The 23820-nt window shown below is 46.0% G+C and overlaps 1 protein-coding gene across 1 annotated transcript; it reads left to right on the top strand.

Moving 5' to 3' along the window:
• Nucleotides 1–12316: 12316 nt before the first annotated feature.
• LOC134984613 (oocyte zinc finger protein XlCOF6.1-like) lies at nt 12317–14370 on the top strand. Its single transcript, XM_063950159.1, has one exon. It carries the CDS (start codon nt 12408–12410, stop codon nt 13698–13700), a length of 1293 nt encoding a protein of 430 aa, XP_063806229.1. The 5' UTR covers nt 12317–12407; the 3' UTR covers nt 13701–14370.
• Nucleotides 14371–23820: the final 9450 nt, after the last annotated feature.

The following is a 23820-nucleotide window of genomic DNA, read 5'->3' as shown; positions in this document are numbered from 1 at the left end:
TATGAGGAGGAAAATGAGGTGGAGGCGGAGCAGTTGCCTGTGTTAGTGATGTCACCCCCTAGGGAGTCGACACCTGACTGGATGATTGTGTTTAAGCAATTAAGTGATAATGTCAGCAATTTGCAAAAAACTGTTGACGACATGAGAAAGCCGGCAAATCAATTAGTGCCTGTTCAGGCGTCTCAGACACCGTCAGGGCCCCTAAAACGGCCGCTACCTCAGTGGGTCGACACGGATCCAGATACAGATACTGAGTCTAGTGTCGACGGTGACGAGACAAACGTAATGTCCAGTAGGGCCACACGTTACATGATCACGGCAATGAAAGAGGCATTGAACCTTTCTGACACTACAAGTACCACAAAGGCGGGTATTATGTGGGGTGTGAAAAAACTGCCAATAGTTTTTCCTGAGTCTGATGAAATAAATGAGGTGTGTGATAAAGCGTGGGTTTCCCCCGATAAAAAACAGCTAATTTCTAATAAATTATTAGCACTATACCCTTTCCCGCCAGAGGTTAGGGCGCGGTGGGAAACACCCCCTAGGGTAGATAAGGCGCTCACACGTTTATCTAAACAAGTAGCGTTACCGTACCCTGATACGGCCACCCTCAAAGAACCAGCTGATAGGAGGCTGGAAAATATCCTGAAAAGTATATACACACATACTGGTGTTATACTGCGACCAGCGATCGCCTCAGCCTGGATGTGCAGTGCTGGAGTCGCATGGGCGGATTCCCTGACTGAGAATATTGATACCCTGGATAGGGACAATATTTTGTTAACTATAGAACATTTAAAGGATGCATTGCTATATATGCGTGATGCGCAGAGGGATATTTGTACCCTGGCAACAAGAGTAAGCGCAATGTCCATCTCTGCCAGAAGAGCATTATGGACCCGACAGTGGTCAGGGGACGCAGATTCCAAACGGCACATGGAAGTATTGCCGTATAAGGGGGAGGAGTTATTTGGGGCTGGTCTAACAGACCTGGTGGCCACGGCAACGGCTGGAAAATCCACCTTTTTACCCCAGGTTACTTCACATCAGCAGAAAAAGACACAGTCTTTTCAAACTCAGTCCTTTCGTTCCCATAAGTACAAGCGAGCAAAAGGCCACTCTTTTCTGCCCAAGGGCAGAGGAAGAGGAAAAAGACTGCACCATGCAGCCGCTTCCCAGGAGCAGAAGCCCTCCCCTGCTTCTGCCAAGTCTTCAGCATGACGCTGGGGCTTTACAAGCAGACTCGGACACGGTGGGGGCCCGTCTCAAGAATTTCAACGCGCAGTGGGCTCACTCGCAAGTGGATCCCTGGATTCTACAGGTAGTATCACAGGGGTACAAACTGGAATTCGAGGCGTTTCCTCCTCATCGGTTCCTGAAGTCTGCTTTACCAAAGTCTCCCTCCGACAGGGAGGCAGTTCTGGAAGCCATTCACAAGCTGTACTCCCAGCAGGTGATAATCAAGGTACCCCTCTTACAACAGGGGAAGGGGTATTATTTCACACTATTTGTGGTACCGAAGCCGGACGGCTCGGTGAGACCAATCTTAAATCTAAAATCTTTGAACACTTACATAAAAAGGTTCAAATTCAAGATGGAGTCACTCAGAGCGGTGATAGCGAACCTGGAAGAGGGGGACTATATGGTGTCGCTGGACATCAAAGATGCTTATCTCCACGTCCCAATATACCCTTCTCACCAAGGGTGCCTCAGGTTTGTAGTACAAAACTGTCATTATCAGTTTCAGACGCTGCCGTTTGGATTGTCCACGGCGCCTCGGGTCTTTACCAAGGTAATGGCCGAAATGATGATTCTTCTACGAAGAAAAGGCATCTTAATTATCCCTTACTTGGACGATCTCCTGATAAGGGCAAGAACCAAGGAACAGTTAGAAGTCGGAGTGGCACTATCTCAGGTAGTGCTAAGTCAGCACGGAAGGATTCTAAATATCCCAAAATCGCAGCTGATTCCAACGACACGTCTACTGTTCTTAGGAATGATTCTGGACACAGTCCAGAAGAAGGTGTTTCTCCCGGAGGAGAAGGCCAGGGAGTTATCCGAGCTAGTCAGGAACCTCCTAAAACCAGGACAGGTCTCAGTGCATCAGTGCACGAGGGTCCTGGGAAAAATGGTGGCTTCTTACGAAGCGATTCCATTCGGAAGATTCCATGCAAGAACGTTTCAGTGGGATCTACTGGGAAAATGGTCCGGATCGCATCTTCAGATGCATCAACGGATAACCCTGTCGCCAAGGACAAGGGTGTCTCTACTGTGGTGGCTTCAGAGTGCTCATCTACTAGAGGGCCGCAGATTTGGCATTCAGGATTGGATCCTGGTAACCACGGATGCCAGCCTGAGAGGCTGGGGAGCAGTCACACAGGGAAGGAATTTTCAGGGCTTGTGGTCAAGCATGGAAACATCTCTTCATATAAACATTCTGGAACTAAGGGCCATTTACAATGCCTTAATTCAAGCAAAACCTCTGCTTCAGGGTCAGGCGGTGTTGATCCAATCGGACAACATCACGTCAGTCGCCCACGTAAACAGACAGGGCGGCACGAGAAGCAGGAGGGCAATGGCAGAAACTGCAAGGATTCTTCGCTGGGCGGAAAATCATGTGATAGCACTGTCAGCAGTGTTCATTCCGGGAGTGGACAACTGGGAAGCAGACTTCCTCAGCAGACACGACCTTCACCCGGGAGAGTGGGGACTTCACCCAGAAGTCTTCCACCAAATTGTAAACCGTTGGGAAAAACGAAAGGTGGACATGATGGCGTCACGTCTAAATAAAAAACTGGACAGATATTGCGCCAGGTCAAGGGACCCTCAGGCAATAGCAGTGGACGCTCTGGTAACGCCGTGGGTGTACCAGTCAGTGTATGTGTTCCCTCCTCTGCCCCTCATACCAAAAGTATTGAGAATCATAAGAAGGAGAGGAGTAAGAACTATACTCGTGGTTCCGGATTGGCCAAGACGGTCTTGGTACCTGGAACTTCAAGAGATGCTCACGGACGAACCGTGGCCTCTGCCTCTAAGAAAGGACCTGCTACTGCAGGGGCCTTGTCTGTTCCAAGACTTACCGCGGCTGCGTTTGACGGCATGGCGGTTGAACGCCGGATCCTAAAGGACAAGGGCATTCCAGAAGAAGTCATCCCTACTCTGGTAAAAGCCAGAAAGGAAGTAACCGCAAAACATTATCACCGCATTTGGCGTAAATATGTTGCGTGGTGTGAGGCCAAGAAGGCCCCTACAGAGGAATTTCAACTGGGTCGTTTCTTGCATTTCCTGCAAACAGGACTGTCTATGGGCCTAAAATTAGGGTCCATTAAGGTTCAAATTTCGGCCTTGTCGATATTCTTCCAGAAAGAACTGGCTTCAGTACCTGAAGTTCAGACATTTGTGAAAGGGGTGCTGCACATACAGCCTCCTTTTGTGCCTCCAGTGGCACCTTGGGATCTCAATGTTGTGTTGAGATTTCTAAAATCACATTGGTTTGAACCATTGTCTACGGTAGATTTAAAATATCTCACGTGGAAGGTGTCGATGCTGTTGGCCTTGGCTTCAGCCAGGCGTGTGTCAGAATTGGCGGCTTTATCATGTAAAAGCCCTTACCTAATTTTTCATTCTGACAGGGCGGAATTGAGGACTCGTCCTCAATTTCTACCTAAGGTGGTTTCTGCATTTCACATGAACCAACCTATTGTGGTACCTGCGGCTACTAGGGACTAAGAGGACTCTAAGTTGCTGGACGTGGTCAGGGCCTTGAAAATATATGTTTCCAGGACGGCTGGAGTCAGGAAATCTGACTCGCTGTTTATCCTGTATGCACCCAACAAGCTGGGTGCTCCTGCTTCAAAGCAGACGATTGCTCGTTGGATTTGTAGTACAATTCAGCTTGCACATTCCGTGGCAGGATTGCCACAGCCAAAATCAGTAAAAGCCCATTCCACAAGGAAAGTGGGCTCATCTTGGGCGGCTGCCCGAGGGGTCTCGGCTTTACAACTTTGCAGAGCAGCTACTTGGTCAGGGGCAAACACGTTTGCAAAATTCTACAAATTTGATACCCTGGCTGAGGAGGACCTGGAGTTCTCTCACTCGGTGCTGCAGAGTCATCCGCACTCTCCCGCCCGTTTGGGAGCTTTGGTATAATCCCCATGGTCCTTACGGAGTCCCAGCATCCACTTAGGACGTTAGAGAAAATAAGATTTTAATTACCGATAAATCTATTTCTCATAGTCCGTAGTGGATGCTGGGCGCCCATCCCTAGTGCGGATTGTCTGCAATACTTGTATATAGTTATTGTTACAAAAAAATTCGGGTTATTATTGTTGAGCCATCTTTTCAGAGGCTCCTTTGCATTTATCATACTGTTAACTGGGTTCAGATCACGAGTTGTACGGTGTGATTGGTGTGGCTGGTATGAGTCTTACCCGGGATTCAATATCCTTCCTTATTATGTACGCTCGTCCGGGCACAGTATCCTAACTGGCTTGGAGGAGGGTCATAGGGGGAGGGGCCAGTGCACACCACCTGATACTCAAGCTTTTATTTTGTGCCCTGTCTCCTGCGGAGCCGCTATTCCCCATGGTCCTTACGGAGTCCCAGCATCCACTACGGACTATGAGAAATAGATTTATCGGTAAGTAAAATCTTATTATTACAGTCTTCTTTTATTGGTGGTTTATATAGGGTGAAGCCCAATTAAATAATATTAAAGTCAAAGATACAGAGGGAGAAGAAGAGACGTATGTGACTGATATGAACGCAGAAGATATAGAGGGAGAAGAAGAGACGTATGTAACTGATATGAAGGCAGAAGATATAGAGGGAGAAGAAGAGACTTATGTGACTGATATGAAGGCAGAAGATATAGAGGAAGGAGAAGAGACGTATGTGACTGATATGAAGGCAGAAGATCTAGAGGGAGAAGAAGAGACGTATGTCACTGGTATGAAGGCAGAAGATATAGAGGGAGAAGAAGAGACGTATGTGACTGATATAAAGGCAGAAGATATAGAGGGAGAAGAAGAGACGTATGTGAGGGGTGATCAGCAGTGTAAGGAGGAGGAGATCCCTACAGATATCAGCACAGGTGAGTAATAAACACTTATTACAGAAGTCACATATTCTCCTTGCTCAGTCACTACATCAATCTCTTATCCTACACCCTCCTCTATCAGTACAAATTAGGGAACTGTATTTGCCCAGTGGGGGAGTCAGGAGCCATCAGCCCCTATTATACTCCTGCTCTCCCCCTCACATCATGTCACTGTGTTACCAGCCCAGAGATCTAACCAGTCTCCTCCCCACAGTCTCTGGTGTATTTCATACATCAAGAGCCATCAGCCCCTATTATACTCCTGCTCTCCCCTCACATCATGTCATGTGTGTTACCAGCCCAGAGATCTGACGAGTCTCCTCCCCACACTCTCTGGTGTATCTCATACATCAGGAGCCATCAGCCTCTTTTATACTCCTGCTCTCCCCCTTACATCATGTCACTCTGTTACCAGCCCAGAGATGTGACCAGTCTTCTCCCCACACTCTCTGGTGTATCTCATACATCAGGAGCCATCAGCCCCTATTATAGTCCCGCTCTCCTCCTCACATCATGTCACTGTGTGTTACCAGCCTAGAGATCTGACCAGTCTCCTCCCTACACTCTCTGGTGTATCTCATACATCAAGAGACATCAGACCCTATTATACTCCTGCTCTCCCCCTCACATCATGTCACTGTGTTACGAGCCCAGATATCTTACCAGTCACCTCCCCACAATCTCTGGTGTATCGCATACATAGCACAGGATATAAAGATAAAAATAAAAAGTCTCGGTGGAGTGGAGTGGGCAAAAGCCAGATTGTAGTGGATCAAGGATGGAGTTGTCAGAGAGGTAGCTTGTGAGATGGCTGTAGACCAGTCATTCAAGTAGTTTGGAGGCGATTGGGAGAAGAGAGATGGGTCGGTAGCTAGTGAGTGATGAAGGGTTGAGGTTGTTTTTTTCGAGACTAGAGGACACCAGAGCATATTTGAATGGTGAGGGAAAGATGTCGGTAGAGAGCGATAGGTTATAGAGGTGAGCAAGGTGGGAGCAGGCAGTGGGGAGAGGGAGCGGAGAAGACGGGAAGGGAGGGGTTCCAAGGGGCAGGTTGAGGGGGGATAAGATGAGGGAGTGGACTTCCTTGTCTTAGGTGGGACGGAAGCAGGACAGGGTGGGATAGATGGAGGGGAGGGATGATGGGGGCAGCAGAGGGTTGACGGGAGTAGATGTCATTTTGGATAGCCACAATTTTGGAGATGAAGATGGAGGCAAAGTCAGTGACAGTGAGGCAGGAGGAGGGGGGTCGGAGGAAAATTTTTAAAGTTTTAAAGAGTCGGCGTGGACTGGAGGACTGAGAAGCGATGAGTGTTTGGCGAGAGAAAGAGCAGAGCTGTAGGAGGAGAGAATAAACTTGAAATGGAGGAAGTCCGCCAGAGAGTGAGATCTCCTCCAGGAGCGTTCTGTGGAGTGTGAACATTTTTGTAGTAATCATGTTAGTTTGGTGTGCCAGGGTTGGGACAGAAGGTGGCTACCTGGTTGGGACAGGTCATGGTGGAAAGAGGAGAGAGGAAAGTCTCGAGGGAGGACAGGGTAGCGGGGTTGAAAGACCCGAGATTGCGTCTGGTGATGTTGGGTCTGGGCGTTGAGAGGAGAGGGGAAGATGAGAGGGTGAAAGTAGATGGTGGTCAGAGAGAATGAAGGAAGAGTTAGGGAAATCAGAGATCAGATCGGTGGGTGAAGACATGGTCGAGGGAGTTGCCGAGATTGTGAGTAGGGGTGGAGGACCATTGAGAAAATCCAAAGGTGGTGGAAAGGGCAAGAAGATTAGTGGAAGCTGCATTAGTGATGTTGATAGGGATGTTAAAGTCAACAAGGATGATAGAGGGGAGGTCGGAGGAGAGAAAGTGGGGAAGCCAGGCAGCAAAGTTGTCAAGGAAAGGTGAACAGCAGTCAGGGGGGCGGTAGATCACTGCCACATGGAGGTGAATAGGGTAGAAAAGGCTGATAGTGTGGACCTCAAAGGTGGAGAAGGTGAGGGAGGGCTCAGGTGGGATGACAAAAAAGGTGCAGTTTGTGGAGAGAAGGATGCCCACGCCTCCACCCTAGCGGCCATCAGGTCTGACCGTGTGGGTGAAGGAGAGGCCTCCGTAGGAGAGGGCAGCAGGGGAGGTGGTGTCAGAGGAGGAGAACCAGGTTTCAGTGATGGCGAGAAGGTTAAAAGAGTGGGAGATGAAGAGGTCGTCGATAGTTGGCAGCTTGTTGCAGATTGATCTAGCATTCCAGAGTGCACAGGAGAAGGGAAGGGAGAGGACAGGGGAGATGAAGATCAGGTTGGCAGGGTTCTGAATGTGTGTGTAAGTGGTCTGGAAATTGGGGGGGGGGGGGGGGGGGGATTACCTAGCAGTGAGGATTGGTATGGGACACGATCGAGGCGCCATAATTCCAGTACAGTAGTGTTGTTCAAAGGAATAATATAGAATGAAGTGGGTGTAATATAGAATGGACAATGAGAAGAGGAATGTAGTAAAAGCAGAGACAGTGAAAAACTTTTTTTTTTTTTAAATAATGGACGGAACAGAAAGGCTGAGATTGTTACACAGTGGTTGTAGAGAGTATAAATGAGGAGTAGAAAGCAATGTGTGAGAGCAGTATGGCTGGTATGTAATCAGACAGGGAGGTCAGTGTCCGGGCTGCAGGTGTTGGTGGTACTGGATTAGGTTACTCTGTAGGATGTTGATTGCAGTTGGGGAAGATAGTCTGCTGTCCTTCTGTTCCTCTCCTGTTTATCTCCGAGTATCTTCAAAGGTCATATATTCATACTTAACACTAACATACTATGCAGCTAGGATACTTTGCAGCCAAATATGTACTGATTAAATATAAATGCATACATTGATACAGGCTTGATTGCCAACAGCACCCACAATCTCTGAAACCCCACCCACCCTGGATGGAGATCGTGTCTGCTGAGGAAGTCCACTCCTGTTGATGTAGGACACCGCTGTGACGTTGTCCGACTGAACTTGATCTTGCAGAAGATGTGCCGCCTGTAGAAGGCCGTTGTATATGGCCCTTAGTTCCAGAATGTTTATTGGAAGGACAGATTCCTGGCTTGACCACTTTCCTTGGAAGTTTTGCCCCTTGGTGACTGCTCCCCAACCTTTGAGGCTTGCATCCGTGGTTAGAAGAATCCAATTCTGAATCCTGAACCTGTGTCCCTCAAGCAGGTGAGAAGTTTGCAGCCACCAGATGAGTGAAATTCTGGCTTTCGGCGACAGGCGTATCTGCTGGTGCATGTGAAGATGCGATCCTGACCACTTGTCCAGGAGATCCAGCTGGAAGAACCGTGCATGGAATCTTCCGTATTGTAGAGCCTCGTAGGAGGCTACCATCTTCCCCAGAAGGCGAATGCACTGATGAACCGATACCCAGGGAGGTTTCAAGACGTCCCAGACCATTGATTGGATCACCAACGCTTTCTCCACCAGTAGAAACACCATCTGCACTTCCGTGTTGAGTATCATCTCCAGGAAGGCCAGTCTGTTCCAAATGTGACTTTGGAAGGTTCAGGATCCACCCATGATCCCAGAGTAATTGAGTTGAGAGCGCAATACTCTGCAACAGCTTCTCCTTGGAAGATGCCTCTATCAGCAGATCATCCAGATATGGAATTATGTTCACTCCCTGTTTGCGTAGGAGGAGCATTATCTCCGCCATGACCTTGGTGAACACCCTCGGTGCTGTGGAGAAGCCAAATGGCAACGTCTGGAACTGATAGTGACAGTCTTGTAGTGCAAACCGTAGATAGGCCTGGTGAGGTGGCCAGATCGGAATGTGAAGGTACGCATCCTTCATATCCAGGGATACTAGGAATTCCCCCTCCTCCAGACCTGAGATCACTGCTCTCAGAGACTCCATCTTGAACTGGAAAACCCTCAAGTAGGGGTTCAACGAATTCAAGTTCAATATAGGCCTTACCGAACCATCCGGTTTTGGTACCACAAACAGGATTGAGTAATAACCCTTGGTTTTTGGGTAAGGTGGAACTGGAACAATGACATATGTTCGTTCCAATTTTTGAATGGCTTCCTGTAGGATAGCACTTTCTGTCAGCGAAGCTGGTAAGCCTGATTTGAAGAATCTGTGAGGTGGGAGTTCCTGAAACTCCAGTCTGTACCCCTGGGTATCAATATCCGTCACCCAGGGATTAGGCATGATGACGCCCAGACGTGACTGAAATCTTTTAGTCTCAATCCCACCTGCCTGATCTCCAGGCTGAGAGGTCCACCATCATGCTGAATATTTAGAGGAAGCAGTACCTGGTTTCTGTTCCTGGGAACCTGTTGGTGCACGTTTTTTGGATCTTCCCCGACCTTCTCTAAAGAAGGTGCGAGGGGGTTTGGATTTTTTTTTATTTTGCGGTCCAAAAGGACTGCAGTGTAGATTAAGGATAAGATTTCCTAGCTGGGGCTGCTGCAGAGGGAAGAAATGTCGACTTACTCGCAGTCGCCGTGGAAATCCACACATCCAATGCGTCCCCAAATAGTGGCTGACCTGTGAATGGCAGGTTCTCCACACTTTTCTTGGATTCTGAATCTGCAGTCCATTGGCATATCCAGAGTCCTCTGCGTGCTGAGACAGCCATGGAAGTAGCTGGCCAATGTCCTTCATGGCCTCCACCATAAAACCTGCAGAATCCTGTATGTGACGTAAAAACAAGTCAATGTCACTCCTATCCATAGTATATAAGTCATCTAGTAAGGTGCCTGACCACTTTACTATGGCTTTAGAGATCCACGCACAACCAATAGTGGGCCTTAAAGCCATGCCTGTAGCAGTGTATAGTGATTTGAGCGTAGTCTCAATCTTGCAGTCAGCCGGCTCCTTTATGGCGGTTGAACCAGGAACAGGTAAAACCATCTTTTTAGACAGCCTAGATACAGAAGCGTATCAGAGTCGGTATCAGTGTCAGCTTGCATTATCTGGGCAAGTGTACGTTTTTGGGGTATGTAGGTGGGGTTTTAGATGAAGTAGGGGGAGCTGAATACTTCAAACCCACTACAGATTGTCTCAAAACCTGCGTCTCTTTCTCAGTTTGTGACATCCTTGTTGAAATCTGGGATATCATTCCCCTTAAAGAATCCACCCATGGGGGTTCGGATTCAGAAGGCTGAGACAGGATATTGCAGTCCTGAGTACATGGAATAGACTCCTCAGGAGAAGATACACACTCTGCAGCACAGGACACAGAGTCCTTAGACATGGTAATGTGGATATACACACTTACACACACACACACACAGGAAAATGTCAGACACAGTTTCCCCCATAGTACCTTCAGAGAGTCACAGACTATAAGGAGCCAGCCACACAGCGCCCCTGTAGGCAGTTATTATGATAAAAGCCCGGCGCTGACTAACCTTAATAGGGAGGGCAGCGCTCCCTGTCAGTGTCCTAGTTCCTATGATCTGCAGGGAGAAAATGGCGCTGGTGAGTGCTGGATCCACTCTGAGAGGAAGCCCCGCCCCTTGTAATGGCGCGTGGCTTCCTGCACTAATTGTTTATACTGGCCTGAGGATTTTAGTGATAACAGGGGGATTAGCCCCTGTTAGCTGTGTGACCAGTGTAGGGTTTATCCACGCTGGCTCAGGACGCCCCTCAAAGCGCCTACACTGTGTGTTGCTGAGCCTTCCTGGAGCGCAGCCTGTGAGAGCTGCGCTCCCACCCTTGTGCCGCCATACCCGCTGGTGATCCGTTAACCGGGCCGCCGGCGCTATACTCACCACTTTTCTTTCTTCTGCCTTTGTTAGGTAGTGGCGGCCGTGCTGCGGAAGTGAGCAGTCGCCTCGTGGTCTTGCGATCAGCACCCTCTGGAGCTCAGTGTCCTGTCAGTGGAGTAGAGCACCATTAACTCTTCAAGATGTTGGTTCCTTCCCCCCTCCCTAAGTCCCACGAAGCAGGGAGGCTGTTGCCAGCAGCCTTCCTGTAACCTAACTATCTCTAGAAAATAAAAAACTAAGAAAACTCCTAGGAGCTCCCCTAGCTGTGACCGGCTCCTCCGGGCACATTTTCTAAACTGAGTCTGGTAGGAGGGGCATAGAGGGAGGAGCCAGCCCACACTATTAAACTCTTAAAGTGCTAGTGGCTCCCAAAGGACCAGTCTATACCCCATGGTACTAAACGGACCCCAGCATCCTCTATGACGTTAGAGAATGTAGATTATAACCTAGCAGATGATGATAATAATTACATGGTGTATTGCATGTAAAGTACCTTGTTCCACACCTACTCTGCTGTAGCAATATACCTTATATAAGGGTGAGTAACACATATACAGGCTTACCAGCGTATGAGCACACACATAAAGGAATGCTACCTTACCAATGCTTCCAGGAGTAACGTTAGGAGACATTTCTCTGATCCATCAGCTCATATGACTGATGTTATTGTTCATCTAGAATCTCCAATTCATACGATATGTTCCCCATCCATTGTTTTACATTGGTGCTGACATAGGACTTGGCGAGTGACTAGGGCCCTCATTCCGAGTTGTTCGCTCGGTATTTTTCATCGCATCGCAGTGAGAATTCTCTTAGTGCGCATGCGTAATGTTCGCACAGCGCATGCGCCAAGTAACTTTACTAAGAAGATAGTAATTTTACTCACGGCTTTTTCATCGCTCTGGCGATCGCATTGTGATTGACAGGAAATGGGTGTTACTGGGCGGAAACACGGCGTTTTATGGGCGTGTGGCTGAAAACGCTACCGTTTCCGGAAAAAACGCAGGCGTGTCTGGAGAAACGGTGGGAGTGCTTGGGCGAACGCTGGGTGTGTTTCTGACGTCAGCCGGGACCGAAAAGCACTGAACTGATCGCACAGGCAGAGTAAGTCTGGAGTTACTCAGAAACTGCTAACTCGTTTTTGATCGCAAAAATGCGCATACATCGGTCGCACATTTAAGAAGTTTAGATTCACTCCCAGTAGGCGGCGGCTTAGCGTGTGTAACTCTGCTGATTTCGCCTTGCGAGCGAACAACTCGGAATGAGGGCCAATATCTCCATTTATACTTCATGGTTAGTTACCAGTACAAGAGAGATACATCTAAGTCTTATTATAATATTACATTTGTTATTGTGAGTGTTCTCAGGAGGGTGGACACAATGATAGTCTGAGACACAATATTATAAAGCCTTCATTAAAAGTTATGTTTTATTATACACACACATTTACAATTAAGTGTCCCAGAGAGTCGTCTTCTCCTATTGTTTACAAGATTAATATTGTTACAGAAAATGTCACATTTCCATAATGTATTTTATTTCCAGCAGATGGACACACAAGCAGGAACATCTCAGAAGGACATCTAATGTTACCCCCGGATTATGACATAAAAGATAATGACAGAAGACAGGATTCTCCAGGAGATAACCCCATTACCCCAATTATACATCCAGCCCTATCAGCTGATCCCTCTGATCCTGGGAAATGTTCTCCTGATCACTCTGATATTGGGGCATCTGTTACAGCTCTGACAGTAGATACAGTGTTTCCCTGTTCTATAGATGCCAAATGTTTTACACAGAACACAAAGCTCATTACCCATCAGCCAGCTAAGGCAGGGGAGAGGCCATTTCCATGTTCTGAGTGTGGGAAATGTTTTACATACAAATCAGCTCTTGTTACACATCAGCGAAGTCACACAGGTGAGAAGCCATTCCCATGTTCTGAGTGTGGGAAATGTTTTACACTGAAATCACATCTTGTTGTACATAACAGAAGACACACAGGTGAGAAACCATTTTCTTGCTCTGAGTGTGGGAAATGTTTTACACTGAAATCACATCTTGTTGTACATAACAGAAGTCACACAGGTGAGAAACCATTTTCTTGCTCTGAGTGTGGGAAATGTTTTACACAGAACTCACAACTTGTTACACATCAGCAAACTCACACAGGTGAGAGGCCATTTCCATGTTCTGAGTGTGGGAAATGTTTTACACTGAAATTAAATCTTGTTACACATCAGAAAAGTCACACAGGTGAGAGGCCATTTCCATGTTCTGAGTGTGGGAAATGTTTTACATGGAAATCACAACTTGTTCCACATCAGCGAAGTCACACAGGTGAGAAGCCATTTTCTTGCTCTGAGTGTGGGAAATGTTTTACACACAAATCACATCTTGTTATACATCAGCGAAGTCACACAGGTGAGAGGCCATTTCCATGTTCTGAGTGTGGGAAATGTTTTGCAAACAAATCAGCTCTTGTTATACACCAGAGAAGTCACACAGGTGAGAAGTGGTTTTCTTGCTCTGAGTGCAGGAAATGTTTTACACAGAAATCAGATCTTCTTAGACATCAGCAAAGCCACACAGGTGAGAGGCCATTTCCATGTTCTGAGTGTGGAAAATGTTTTTCACACAAATCACATCTTGTTAAACATAACAGAAGTCACACAGGTGAGAAGCCATTTACATGTTCTGAGTGTGGGAAATGTTTTACACGGAAATCACAACTTGTTACACATCAGCGAAGTCACACAGGTGAGAGGCCATTTCCATGTTTTGAGTGTGGGAAATGTTATACGCAAAAATCAAATCTTGTTAGACATCAGCAAAGTCACACAGGTGAGAGGTCATTTTCATACTCTGAGAAATAAATCAGCTCTTGTTGCACACAGTAGACATCACTCAGATGAGGAATCATTTTAATCTTCTGAAGTATACTCATTGCCATGCGTTGTTTTTCAAGTTTCTTATCCTTTCTCCTATGTTTTTGTAATATACATGTTACCACTGGGTGAAATAATTAGATGTCATGCCATCATCTACCACTGCTATGCAGATGACCTGTCTTTTGCTCCAGGTACTGAGAACCCAGTCCCAATCCTAAATGGTTGTCTAGCTGAGCTCCAGGTGTGGGTGATGCCAGTTGGCTGTGACTCAGTCCTGGTGAAACAGGTCCATATGGTAGGAGCTCACCAACAAAGGGCAGGGCTACAGTTCAGCTTTGCAAACCAACCAGACTTACACTTGGGGGTTCAGAGTTACAAAATGCTGATCATGTGCGGAATCTTGGTGTCCTGGATGGTGGAGTGACACTTAGACATCAGTATCTGCCACAATCAGATCCTCATCTGAGGAACATAGCCAGACTCCAGCACGTAATTCTCTCAGAAGATCTACCTACACTCATACATGTACTTGTATCATCATACATAGACTACTGTAATGTCCCCTACCTGGGTCTCCCAGCAAAAGAATTGCACCGCTTGCAGCTTGTACAGAATGCAGCAGCCAGGCTGTTACCTAACCAGCCCGTTCCTGCCACATAACACCCATTCTCTGCTCCCTTCACCGGCTGCCTGTAAGATGGTGACTATTACAAAATCTTACTGACTCAGCCCACCATGACTAGGGTCCATGGAACCAGAAGCAGCTTCTGCCTCCTTGCTGCCGTGCTTTCTAACTTCCACCTGCAGATGAAGGACTGTTACCAGCAGTACTAAAAATCCTCAAGCAGTGCTGAGATGTCAGGGGGGCATAGAGGGTGGTGGCACTAGTGCTCTAGTGGGGGCTGCCGGAGGCAATGTCTGTGAGAATCTTGTCCTCAAGCAGCACTGAGTTGTCAGAGGGGAGACAAGGTGGTGGCAGTAGTGGGGGAGACAGGGTGGTGGCAGAAGTGGGGTGGTGACAGTTGGGGGGAGATGTGGCAGTAGTGGGGGGAGATGGGGTGGTGACAGTGGTGGGGGGAGACAAGGCGGGTGGCAGTAATGGGGGAAGACAGTGCAGTGACAGTAGTTGGAGACGTGGCAGTATTGTAGACAGAACGGTGGCAGTAGTGGGGGGAGACAAGGCGGTTGGCAGTTGTGGGGGTAGACGGGCAGTGGCAGTAGTGGTGGCGGTGGCAGTAGTGGGGGGGAGACAGGGTGGGTGGCAGTAGTGGAAGGAGACGTGGTGGCAGTAGTGGGGGAAAACAGGGTGGCATTAGTGGGGGAGACAGGGTGGGTGGCAGTAGCGGGGGAGACAGCGGGTGGCAGTAGTAGGGGGGAGACCAGCTGTGTGGCAGTAGAGGGGGGAGACAGGGTGGATGGCCACAGTGCAGTACCAGGGGATGCTGGAAGCAGTAAAGAGGTGTATGGGTCCCGCACAGAATCCGTTTACTATTAGACTTAATGATAATTATGCTTCCTTATTTCTAATTAATCCCTTGTATGTGTTACTGTTATTTGCTGTGTCAGCCTTTATGTGTGTTCTGTGTAATACTGAAAGTAGTGCTGCTACCGATCTCATAATTTGTAGTAACTTGGAAAAGATGAGCTATGAGGTGCAATCTGGAAGCTTATAGGGGGTTAATCAGAGATGAACGCAAATGTGACATCACGCAGCCCCTGGAAAATGGTCCCGGCCCGCCCGCATTCACCCCTCAGGGATGCAACCGCAATGTGTGTGCCTGCGCGGCCGCTGCGCATGTGCATTTTGTCACCACCAGCAAACTGCTGCGGACTGCTATTGCGGCTGGGTCTGAATGACCCCCATAGTGTTTTGGCTCTCTTGATATGTATCTGTTTTACTTACCTGCAATACTATAATGTATCCTGAATTGTTTCTGTGCTTTAAAGGATATTTTATCCATGTTGTGCAGAGTAAAGTATTTTTTAAGTTTAAAATATAGAGAAAAATCTGTGTATTAAAGATATGAAATAAAGTTGTTTAAAAACAAAAGATTTTCGTTGAGTCTTTTTATGTGTCAGTGTGTTATCTTATTGCCAGATAATTGTCGCTATGGTGACAGAAACAATTTCCAGTTAATGTGTCACTTGTATTGTTACTTTTGTGTCCAGTGAGTGGGCTCGGAAATGTTATCCTTTTCCTCGCAGCCCCAGTTGCTGGAGAAAATGAAGGAGGAGCTGTTGACGGGTCACGTTCCGCTTGAGTTGACCATTTTCTCACCAGCAGGTCTTTCCACCTCTACAGACTTGTGTCCGGAAAGAGAGCTACAACGTAGGCTTTAAACCTAGGACCGAGCACGGTGGCCAAAAAGTAGTGCTCTGATTTCAACAGGTTGACCACCCTTGAATCCTGGCAAAGCGAATGAAGGGCTCCATCCACAAGTATTTCCAGGGAAGACGTTAAGTCCGAGGGACTATGCACATGCCCAAATGATAATTGTTTATGATCCTTCTATGTATGAACCAACCGATAGAGGGAATAATCCGAAAGTGTTAATACCAAAGATTAGCTAATCTGGTTGGAGGTGCACCATTAAGCAAATTGCAATGACTGGTTAGGGGGTTTAGAAAAAACACTAGTGGGCTTATATCTAAAGAAGCCTTAATGTGTGGCGCATTCTTTTTTCTTTGTTTCATGAATAAATTAAAACATAACTTATTATTTTTATTTAAGATAGATTTGTCAATAGACATGACATAAGGCAATTGATTGTCAGCCTGGAGAGACAAAAAATGAATGAAAGATATAAAATAATTTATATACCAGCACTACCTATGTATGGGTATATGGGTACAGCAATAATTGATATAAGCAAGTGAAATATAAAAGGGATTTAAACACAGATTTTATTTATCAAATGTATGAGATCCTTTCACAACGGGATTGTGATCTCAGAAAAATCCTGTTTTACAGCTGTGCCTTGCAGAGGGTTACTACTGCATACAACCTAAGTGCTCCCTGCAGAGCGTTACTACTGCATACAACCTAAGTGCTCCCTGCAGAGCGTTACTACTGCATACAACCTAAGAGCTCCCTGCAGAGCGTTACTACTGCATACAACCTAAGAGCTCCGTGCAGAGCATTACTACTGCATACAACCTAAGTGCTTCCTGCAGAGCGTTACTACTGCATACAGCCTAAGTGCTCCCTGCAGAGCGTTACTACTGCACAAAATGTAAGCGCTCCCTGCAGAGCATCACTGCTGCATACAACCTAAGTGCTCCCTGCAGAACGTCACTGATGCATACAACCTAAGTGCTCCCTGCAGAGCGTTACTACTGCATACAACCTAAGTGCTCACTGCAGAGCGTTACTACTGCATACAACCTAAGTGCTCCCTGCAGAGCATTACTACTGCATACAACCTAATTGCTCCCTGCAGAGCGTTACTACTGCATACAACCTAAATGCTCCCTGCAGAGCGTTACTACTGCATACAACCTAAGTGCTTTCTGCAGAGCATTACTACTGCCTACAACCTAAGTGGCCTTTTCTGGTAACCGCTATGTCTTATAATGACCACTTTGTTACTACCCGTAGCGTATCACACGTTAAGACAGTGGGGGTAATTCCAAGTTGATCGCAGCAGGATTTTTGATAGCAATTGGGCAAAACCATGTGCACTGCAGGGGAGGCAGATGTAACATGTGCAGAGAGAGTTAGATTTGGGTGGGTTATTTTGTTTCTGTGCAGGGTAAATACTGGCTGCTTTATTTTTACACTGCAATTTAGATTGCATATTGAACACACCCCACCCAAATCTAACTCTCTCTGCACATGTTATATCTGCCTCCCCTGCAGTGCACATGGTTTTGCCCAATTGCTAACAAAAATCCTGCTGCGATCAACTTGGAATTACCCCCAGTGTTACTACCTATAATGTATAACAGTGGCATCGTTCTCAAAGGCACAAAGAAACATATATGTTCAATTCAGCACATATGTAATAATATTTGTATTGAGAGGAAATGTTTTCCTATAACAAGTATATCATTGTAAAACCCTGTACCAGAGCAGAATCCCCAATCACATGTGTTACCCATTCAGTACATATATAAATTGATAATTGACCACATCACAAAGATCTGCACATTGAATAAAACAATATTGTTGGTAATAAAAGGTGTTCTCCTGTGACTGAGCATATCATGTGTAACCCTGTAACAGAGCACAGTTCTCTAAGGCATGCATATCCAATTCTACACATTTGTATCACTTCTGTGACAGTATTGTTGTTGAGAAGGGATATTCCCTGTAACAAGGTATACACTATGAAACCCTGTCACAGAGCGAGGTATACATTATATTATCCCAAGGTTAGTACATAGATAATAGCCAGCTTTCTGCCTGTTTCATTACAAAGGCCTGCTAAGTTGTCCCAACATGTATCTACACAATACTATTGCCAATCACTGAGTGACGCCTGATATAAATATAAATCAGTCAGATAACGAGTAGTCACCAGTGACTAGTAATGACGTCTGTATGCAATGACACCACAAATCAGGAGAACCACCTATCTGTATCTCAGCACCCGCTACAGAAATATAACATCTGAAGAATGAATGAGGTTGGGGAGAGAGTAGCAGCCTGTAAAAATGATAATATATGCTGTTATATAAACAGTGCTATACCATTCTTCTGATAGAGATCCTTCCTCTGATAGATATAAAGAAGCTCTGGTGTATATAGGCTGAATCCACCTTCTACTTTTATCCCATGTGACGTGGGGCAGTGACTGGGAACAATGAGAGCAGGGAAAGCACCAACACCAGAGCAGAAGGAAAGATAAAGTGCAGCAGCTTCTGCTGTCCCCGGGATCAGTCGCTCCCTCCCCTGTTGCGGGTACACATTGCAGAGGAGGTGAGCGGTGTCCCAGGAATGAGAGAGCCGCTCTGAGTACCTGCCTGAAATGGTGGCTGCAGTGTCAATGCCGCTGGGAATCTGTAGTACTGTGCAGAGAGCGGTGTCCTTGGAGACCTGTAACGCTGCGCTGGGAGCCGCTCGAGAGCACAGACGCCGGGTCAGGTATGAAATCCACACACCCGGAGACAGTGTACGTCTGAGCTTCCGATGACGTACGTTTCATGTTTGCTTGATCACATCAGTGCCTGGGTTTTATAATAATATACTTGGTTATAGGAAAACATTTCCTCTCAATACCAATATTATTTTGCATATGTGCTGAATTGTACATATATGTTTCTTTGTGCCTTTGAGAACGATCCCACTGTTATACACTATAGGTAGTAACACTGTCTTAACGTGTGATACGCTAAGGGTAGTAAAAAAGTGGTCATTGTAAGACGTAGTGGTTACCAGAAAAGGCCACTTACGTTGTATGCCGTAGTAATGCTCTGCAGGGAGCACTTAGGTTGTATGCAGTAGTAACGCTCTGCAGGGAGCACTTAGGTTGTATGCAGTAGTAACGCTCTGCAGGGAGCACTTAGGTTGTATGCAGTAGTAACGCTCTGCAGGGAGCACTTAGATTGTATGCAGTAGTAACACTCTGCAGGGAGCAGCTTTAAAAGAGTATTTTTCTGAGATCACAATCCCGTTGTGAAAGGATCTCATACATTTGATAAATAAAACCTGTGTTTAAATTCCTTTTATATTTCACTTGCTTATATCAATTATTGCTCTACCCATATACCCATACATAGGTAGTGCTGGTATATAAATTATTTTATATCTTTCATTAATTCTTTGTCTTTCCTGGCTGACAATCAATTGCCTTATGTCATGCCTATTGAAAAATCTTTCTTAAATAAAAATAATAAAAGTTATGTTTTCATTTATTCATGAAACAAAAAAGAGTGCACCACACATTAAGGCTTCTTTAGATATAAACCCTCCATCCACAATTCCCACATACTTAATGGAATCGCTCCGTCTTAGCTCCTCCTTCAATTTCTCCAGCTGCTTCTGAAAAAGCCTGATGAGGGGAATGACCTGACTTAGGCTGGCAGTGTCTGAACTGACTTCACGTGTGGCAAGTTTGAAGGGTTTGAGAACCTTGCAAAACACAGAAATCATTCTCCATTGCACTTGAGTCAGGTGTATTCCCCCTCCTTTGCCTGTATCGTAGGTGGTTGTGTTGGCTTTAATGGCTTTTTGCTGCTCCTCCATCCTCTGAAGCATATAGAGTGTTGAATTCCCCCTCGTTACCATCTCTTGCTTCAGGTGATGGCAGGGCAGGTTCAGGAGTGTTTGCTGGTGCTCCATTCTTCGCCACACAGTGGCTGAATGTCGAAAGTGGCCCACAATTTTTTGGGCCACTGACAGCATCTCCTACACGCCCCTGTAATTTTTCAAAAAATTCTGCACCACCAAATTAATTGTATGTGCAAAACATGGGACATGCTGGAATTTGCCCAGATGTAATGCAATTGGGGTAAGCCATTGTGCGATGAAGTCCCTCAGTTTCTGTAAGAGGTTGTCAGCTGTGTTGCTCTTATGGAAACTGATGATACACAGCGTAGCCTGCCTAGGAACAAGTTGGCATTTGTGAGATGCTGCTACTGGTGCCGCTGCTGTTGTTGCTGCGGGAGGCAATTCATCTACCCAGTGTACTGTCACTGTCATGTAGTCCCTAGTCTGCCCTGTTCCACTTGTCCGTGGTTAAGTGGACACTGGGTACAACCGCATTTTTAAGGACACTGAGGACACTTTTCTTAATGTCCCTGTACAGTCCGGGAATCGCTTGCCTAGTGAAGTGGAATCTAGACGGGATTTGGTATCGGGGACACAGAATGTCCATCAACTGTCTAAATCCCACTGCACTAATGGAGGATACCGGACGCACGTCTACCACCAGCATAGTTGTTATGGCCTTAGTTATCCGCTTTGCAACAGGGTGACTGCTGTCATATTTCATCTTCTTCACAAAGGACTGTTGGACAGTCAATTGCTTAGTTGAAGTAGTACAAGTGGTCTTCAGACTTCCCCTCTGGGATGATGATCGACTCCAGCAGCAACAACAGCAGTGGCAGCAGCAGTAGGCGTACCACTCAAGGATCCTCCAGAGGAATCCCGGTTAGGAGAGGACTTGTCAGTCATGCCAGTGACATGGCCTGCAGGACTACTGACATTCCTGACTGAGGAGGAAATTGACATTGAGTGAGTTGGTGGTGTGGCTTGCAGGAGCTTGGGTACAAGAGGAAGAAGGGATTTAGGTGTCAGTGGACTGCTTACGCTCTCACCCAAAGTTTCTGAACTTGACAATGACTTCTGATGAATGCGGTGCAGGTGACATTTAAGGGAGGATGTTCCTAGGTGGTTAACATCCTTAACCCTACTTATGACAGATTGACAAAGGCAACACATGGCTTGACACCTGTTGTCCACATTTGTGGATAAATAATTCCACACGAAGAGGTGGTTTTCTTGTATTTTGCCCAGTTATACAATGTGCTTTTTCATCCCATGGACAACAACTGTCTCCACTGGTGCCTTATTCAAACCAACCACATCTCCATCAGAATCCTCATCATAAACTTCCTCCTCAGTGCCAGCTACACCAATATCCTGCTCATCCTGGTGTATGTCTACAGTGACATTCTCAATCTCAATATCAGCAACTGGACTGGTGGTGCTCCTTCCAGCACTTGCAGGGGGCGTGCAAATGGTGGTAGGAGCCTCCTTTTTCCATACAGTCTTGGTAAGGTCAGGCCTGGACATCGCAACCGCGGACACACTACGACTCTCCTTGGGGATTTGCGATATCTCTGAACGCACAGATGTTTTTTCCTGTGCTTTAACTAGCTTAATTTTATTTGAGAGGCTGGAGGGCCTCATGAGAAGCTGAGCTACCAGTCATGAACATAGGCCAAGGCCTTACCTTGCCACTTCATGTCATGAATGGCATATTGCCAATTTTGCGTTTCTCGTCAGATATTTTTTTTTCTGATTATTCATTTTTGCTTCTTTGATTTTAGATGTCCTCTATGACATTGGGCATCTGCCTTAGCAGATGAAGTTGATGGAATTAAATTGTCAATGTCATGACTGGTGGCAGCAGCAGCTTCAGCACTAGGAACTGGAAGTGGTTCCTGATCTTGCACAATTTTTTCCTCCAAACTGTTGTTCTCCATTTCACAGGACAGCACCCCTTTATTATTACATCACACAGAACAGTGCCCCTTTATTTTCATAGCACCCCTGTATACGTACAGCATAGAGCGCCAGTGTAATGTTATTTGAACAGCACCACCCCTATATTTTACAGCATACAGAAGTGTGCTTTTAATTTTTAACAACTGCACCCCTGAATTTTTATGACATACTGGGCCAGCAGCACCCCTATATGTTACAGCATACGGGAGCAGTGTGCTTTTAATTTTTAACAACTGCACCCCTGAATTTTTATAGCATACAGGGCCAGTGTAATGTTATTTGAGCAGCAGCACCCCTAAATTTTCCAGCATACAGGAGGACAGTGCCCCTGCACCCTGTACAACACAGTGACAGCCAGGACAGCAACACCCATGTACAGCTGCAGCACATGAAACACCAGTGACAGCCAGGACAGCACCCCTAACACAGCACAGGTACACCACAGTGACTGCAGCAGCACCCCTACAGAGCACACACTAACCCCACCCAATGCCACCACCCACAGAGAGACAGAGGTCTGTCTCCCTCACTCTCCAAGTCTGGAGTGAAAATGGCAGAGACATGTGGATGTTTATATGGAATCCAAATCCTGCGAGAATCTGACAGCGGGATGATGATGTTTTGCCTCATTCTGGTTTCAGAGTCTGGCTGGAAGTCCCGAGCCAGACCCAGATACAGACTCAGAGTGTGAAGTTCGGGGGGTTCAGTTCTCAGGGAACCAAACCCGCTCATATCTAATAATAATGTGTAATGAACATTACGGCATGTAATAATGTGTAATGGGCATAACCTTAACCTGTGTAATAATGTGTAATGGGCATAACTTTAACCTGTGTAATAATGTGTAATGGGCATAACCTTAACCTGTGTAATAATGTGTAATGGGCATTACAGTGTGTAATAATGTGTAATGGGCATAACGGTGTGCAATAATGTGTAATGGGCATTACGTTGTGTAATAATGTGTAACGGGCATTATGGTGTGTAATAATGTGTAATGGGAATAACCTGTGTAATAATGTGTAATGGGCATTACGGTGTGTAATAATGTATAATGGGTGTTACAGTGTGTAATAATGTGTAACGGGCATTATGCTGTGTAATAATGTGTAACGGGCATTACGGTGTGTAATAATGTGTAACGGGCATAACGTGTGTAATAATGTGTAATGGGCATTACGGTGTGTAATAATGTGTAATGGGCATTACAGTGTGTAATAATGTGTAATGGGCATTATGGTGTGTAATAATGTGTAATGGTCATTACGGTGTGTAATAATGTGTAATGGGCATTACGGTGTGTAATAATGTGTAATGGGCATTACGGTGTGTAATAATGTGTAATGGGCATCACGGTGTGTAATAATATGTAATGGGCATTACGGTGTGTAATGGGCATTACAGTGTGTAATAATGTGTAATGTGCATTACTGTGTGTAATAATGTGTAATGTGCATTACTGTGTGTAATAATGTGTAATGGGCATTACGGTGTGTAATAATGTGTAATGGGCATTACAGTGTACAATAATGTGTAAAGGGCATAAAGGTGTGTAATAATATGTAATGGACATTACGGTGTGTAATAATGTGTAATGGGCATAAAGGTGTGTAATAATATATAATGGGCACTACGGTGTGTAATAATGTATAATGGGCATTACGGTGTGTAATAATATGTAATGGGCATTACGGTGTGTAATAATATGTAATGGGCATTACGGTGTGTAATAATGTGTAATGGGCATTACGGTGTGTAATAATGTGTAATGGGCATTACGGTGTGTAATAATGTGTAATGGGCATTACGGTGTGTAATAATGTGTAAGGGGCATTACGGTGTGTAATAATGTGTAATGGGCATTACAGTGTGTAATAATGTGTAATGGGCATTACGGATGTGTAATAATGTGTAACGGGCAATACAGTGGCC

Source organism: Pseudophryne corroboree (assembly GCF_028390025.1).
Source record: "Pseudophryne corroboree isolate aPseCor3 chromosome 3 unlocalized genomic scaffold, aPseCor3.hap2 SUPER_3_unloc_7, whole genome shotgun sequence".
Lineage (NCBI taxonomy): Eukaryota > Metazoa > Chordata > Amphibia > Anura > Myobatrachidae > Pseudophryne > Pseudophryne corroboree.
Note: the sequence above shows the minus strand (reverse complement) of the source record. Positions and strands in the feature narration are given on the sequence as shown.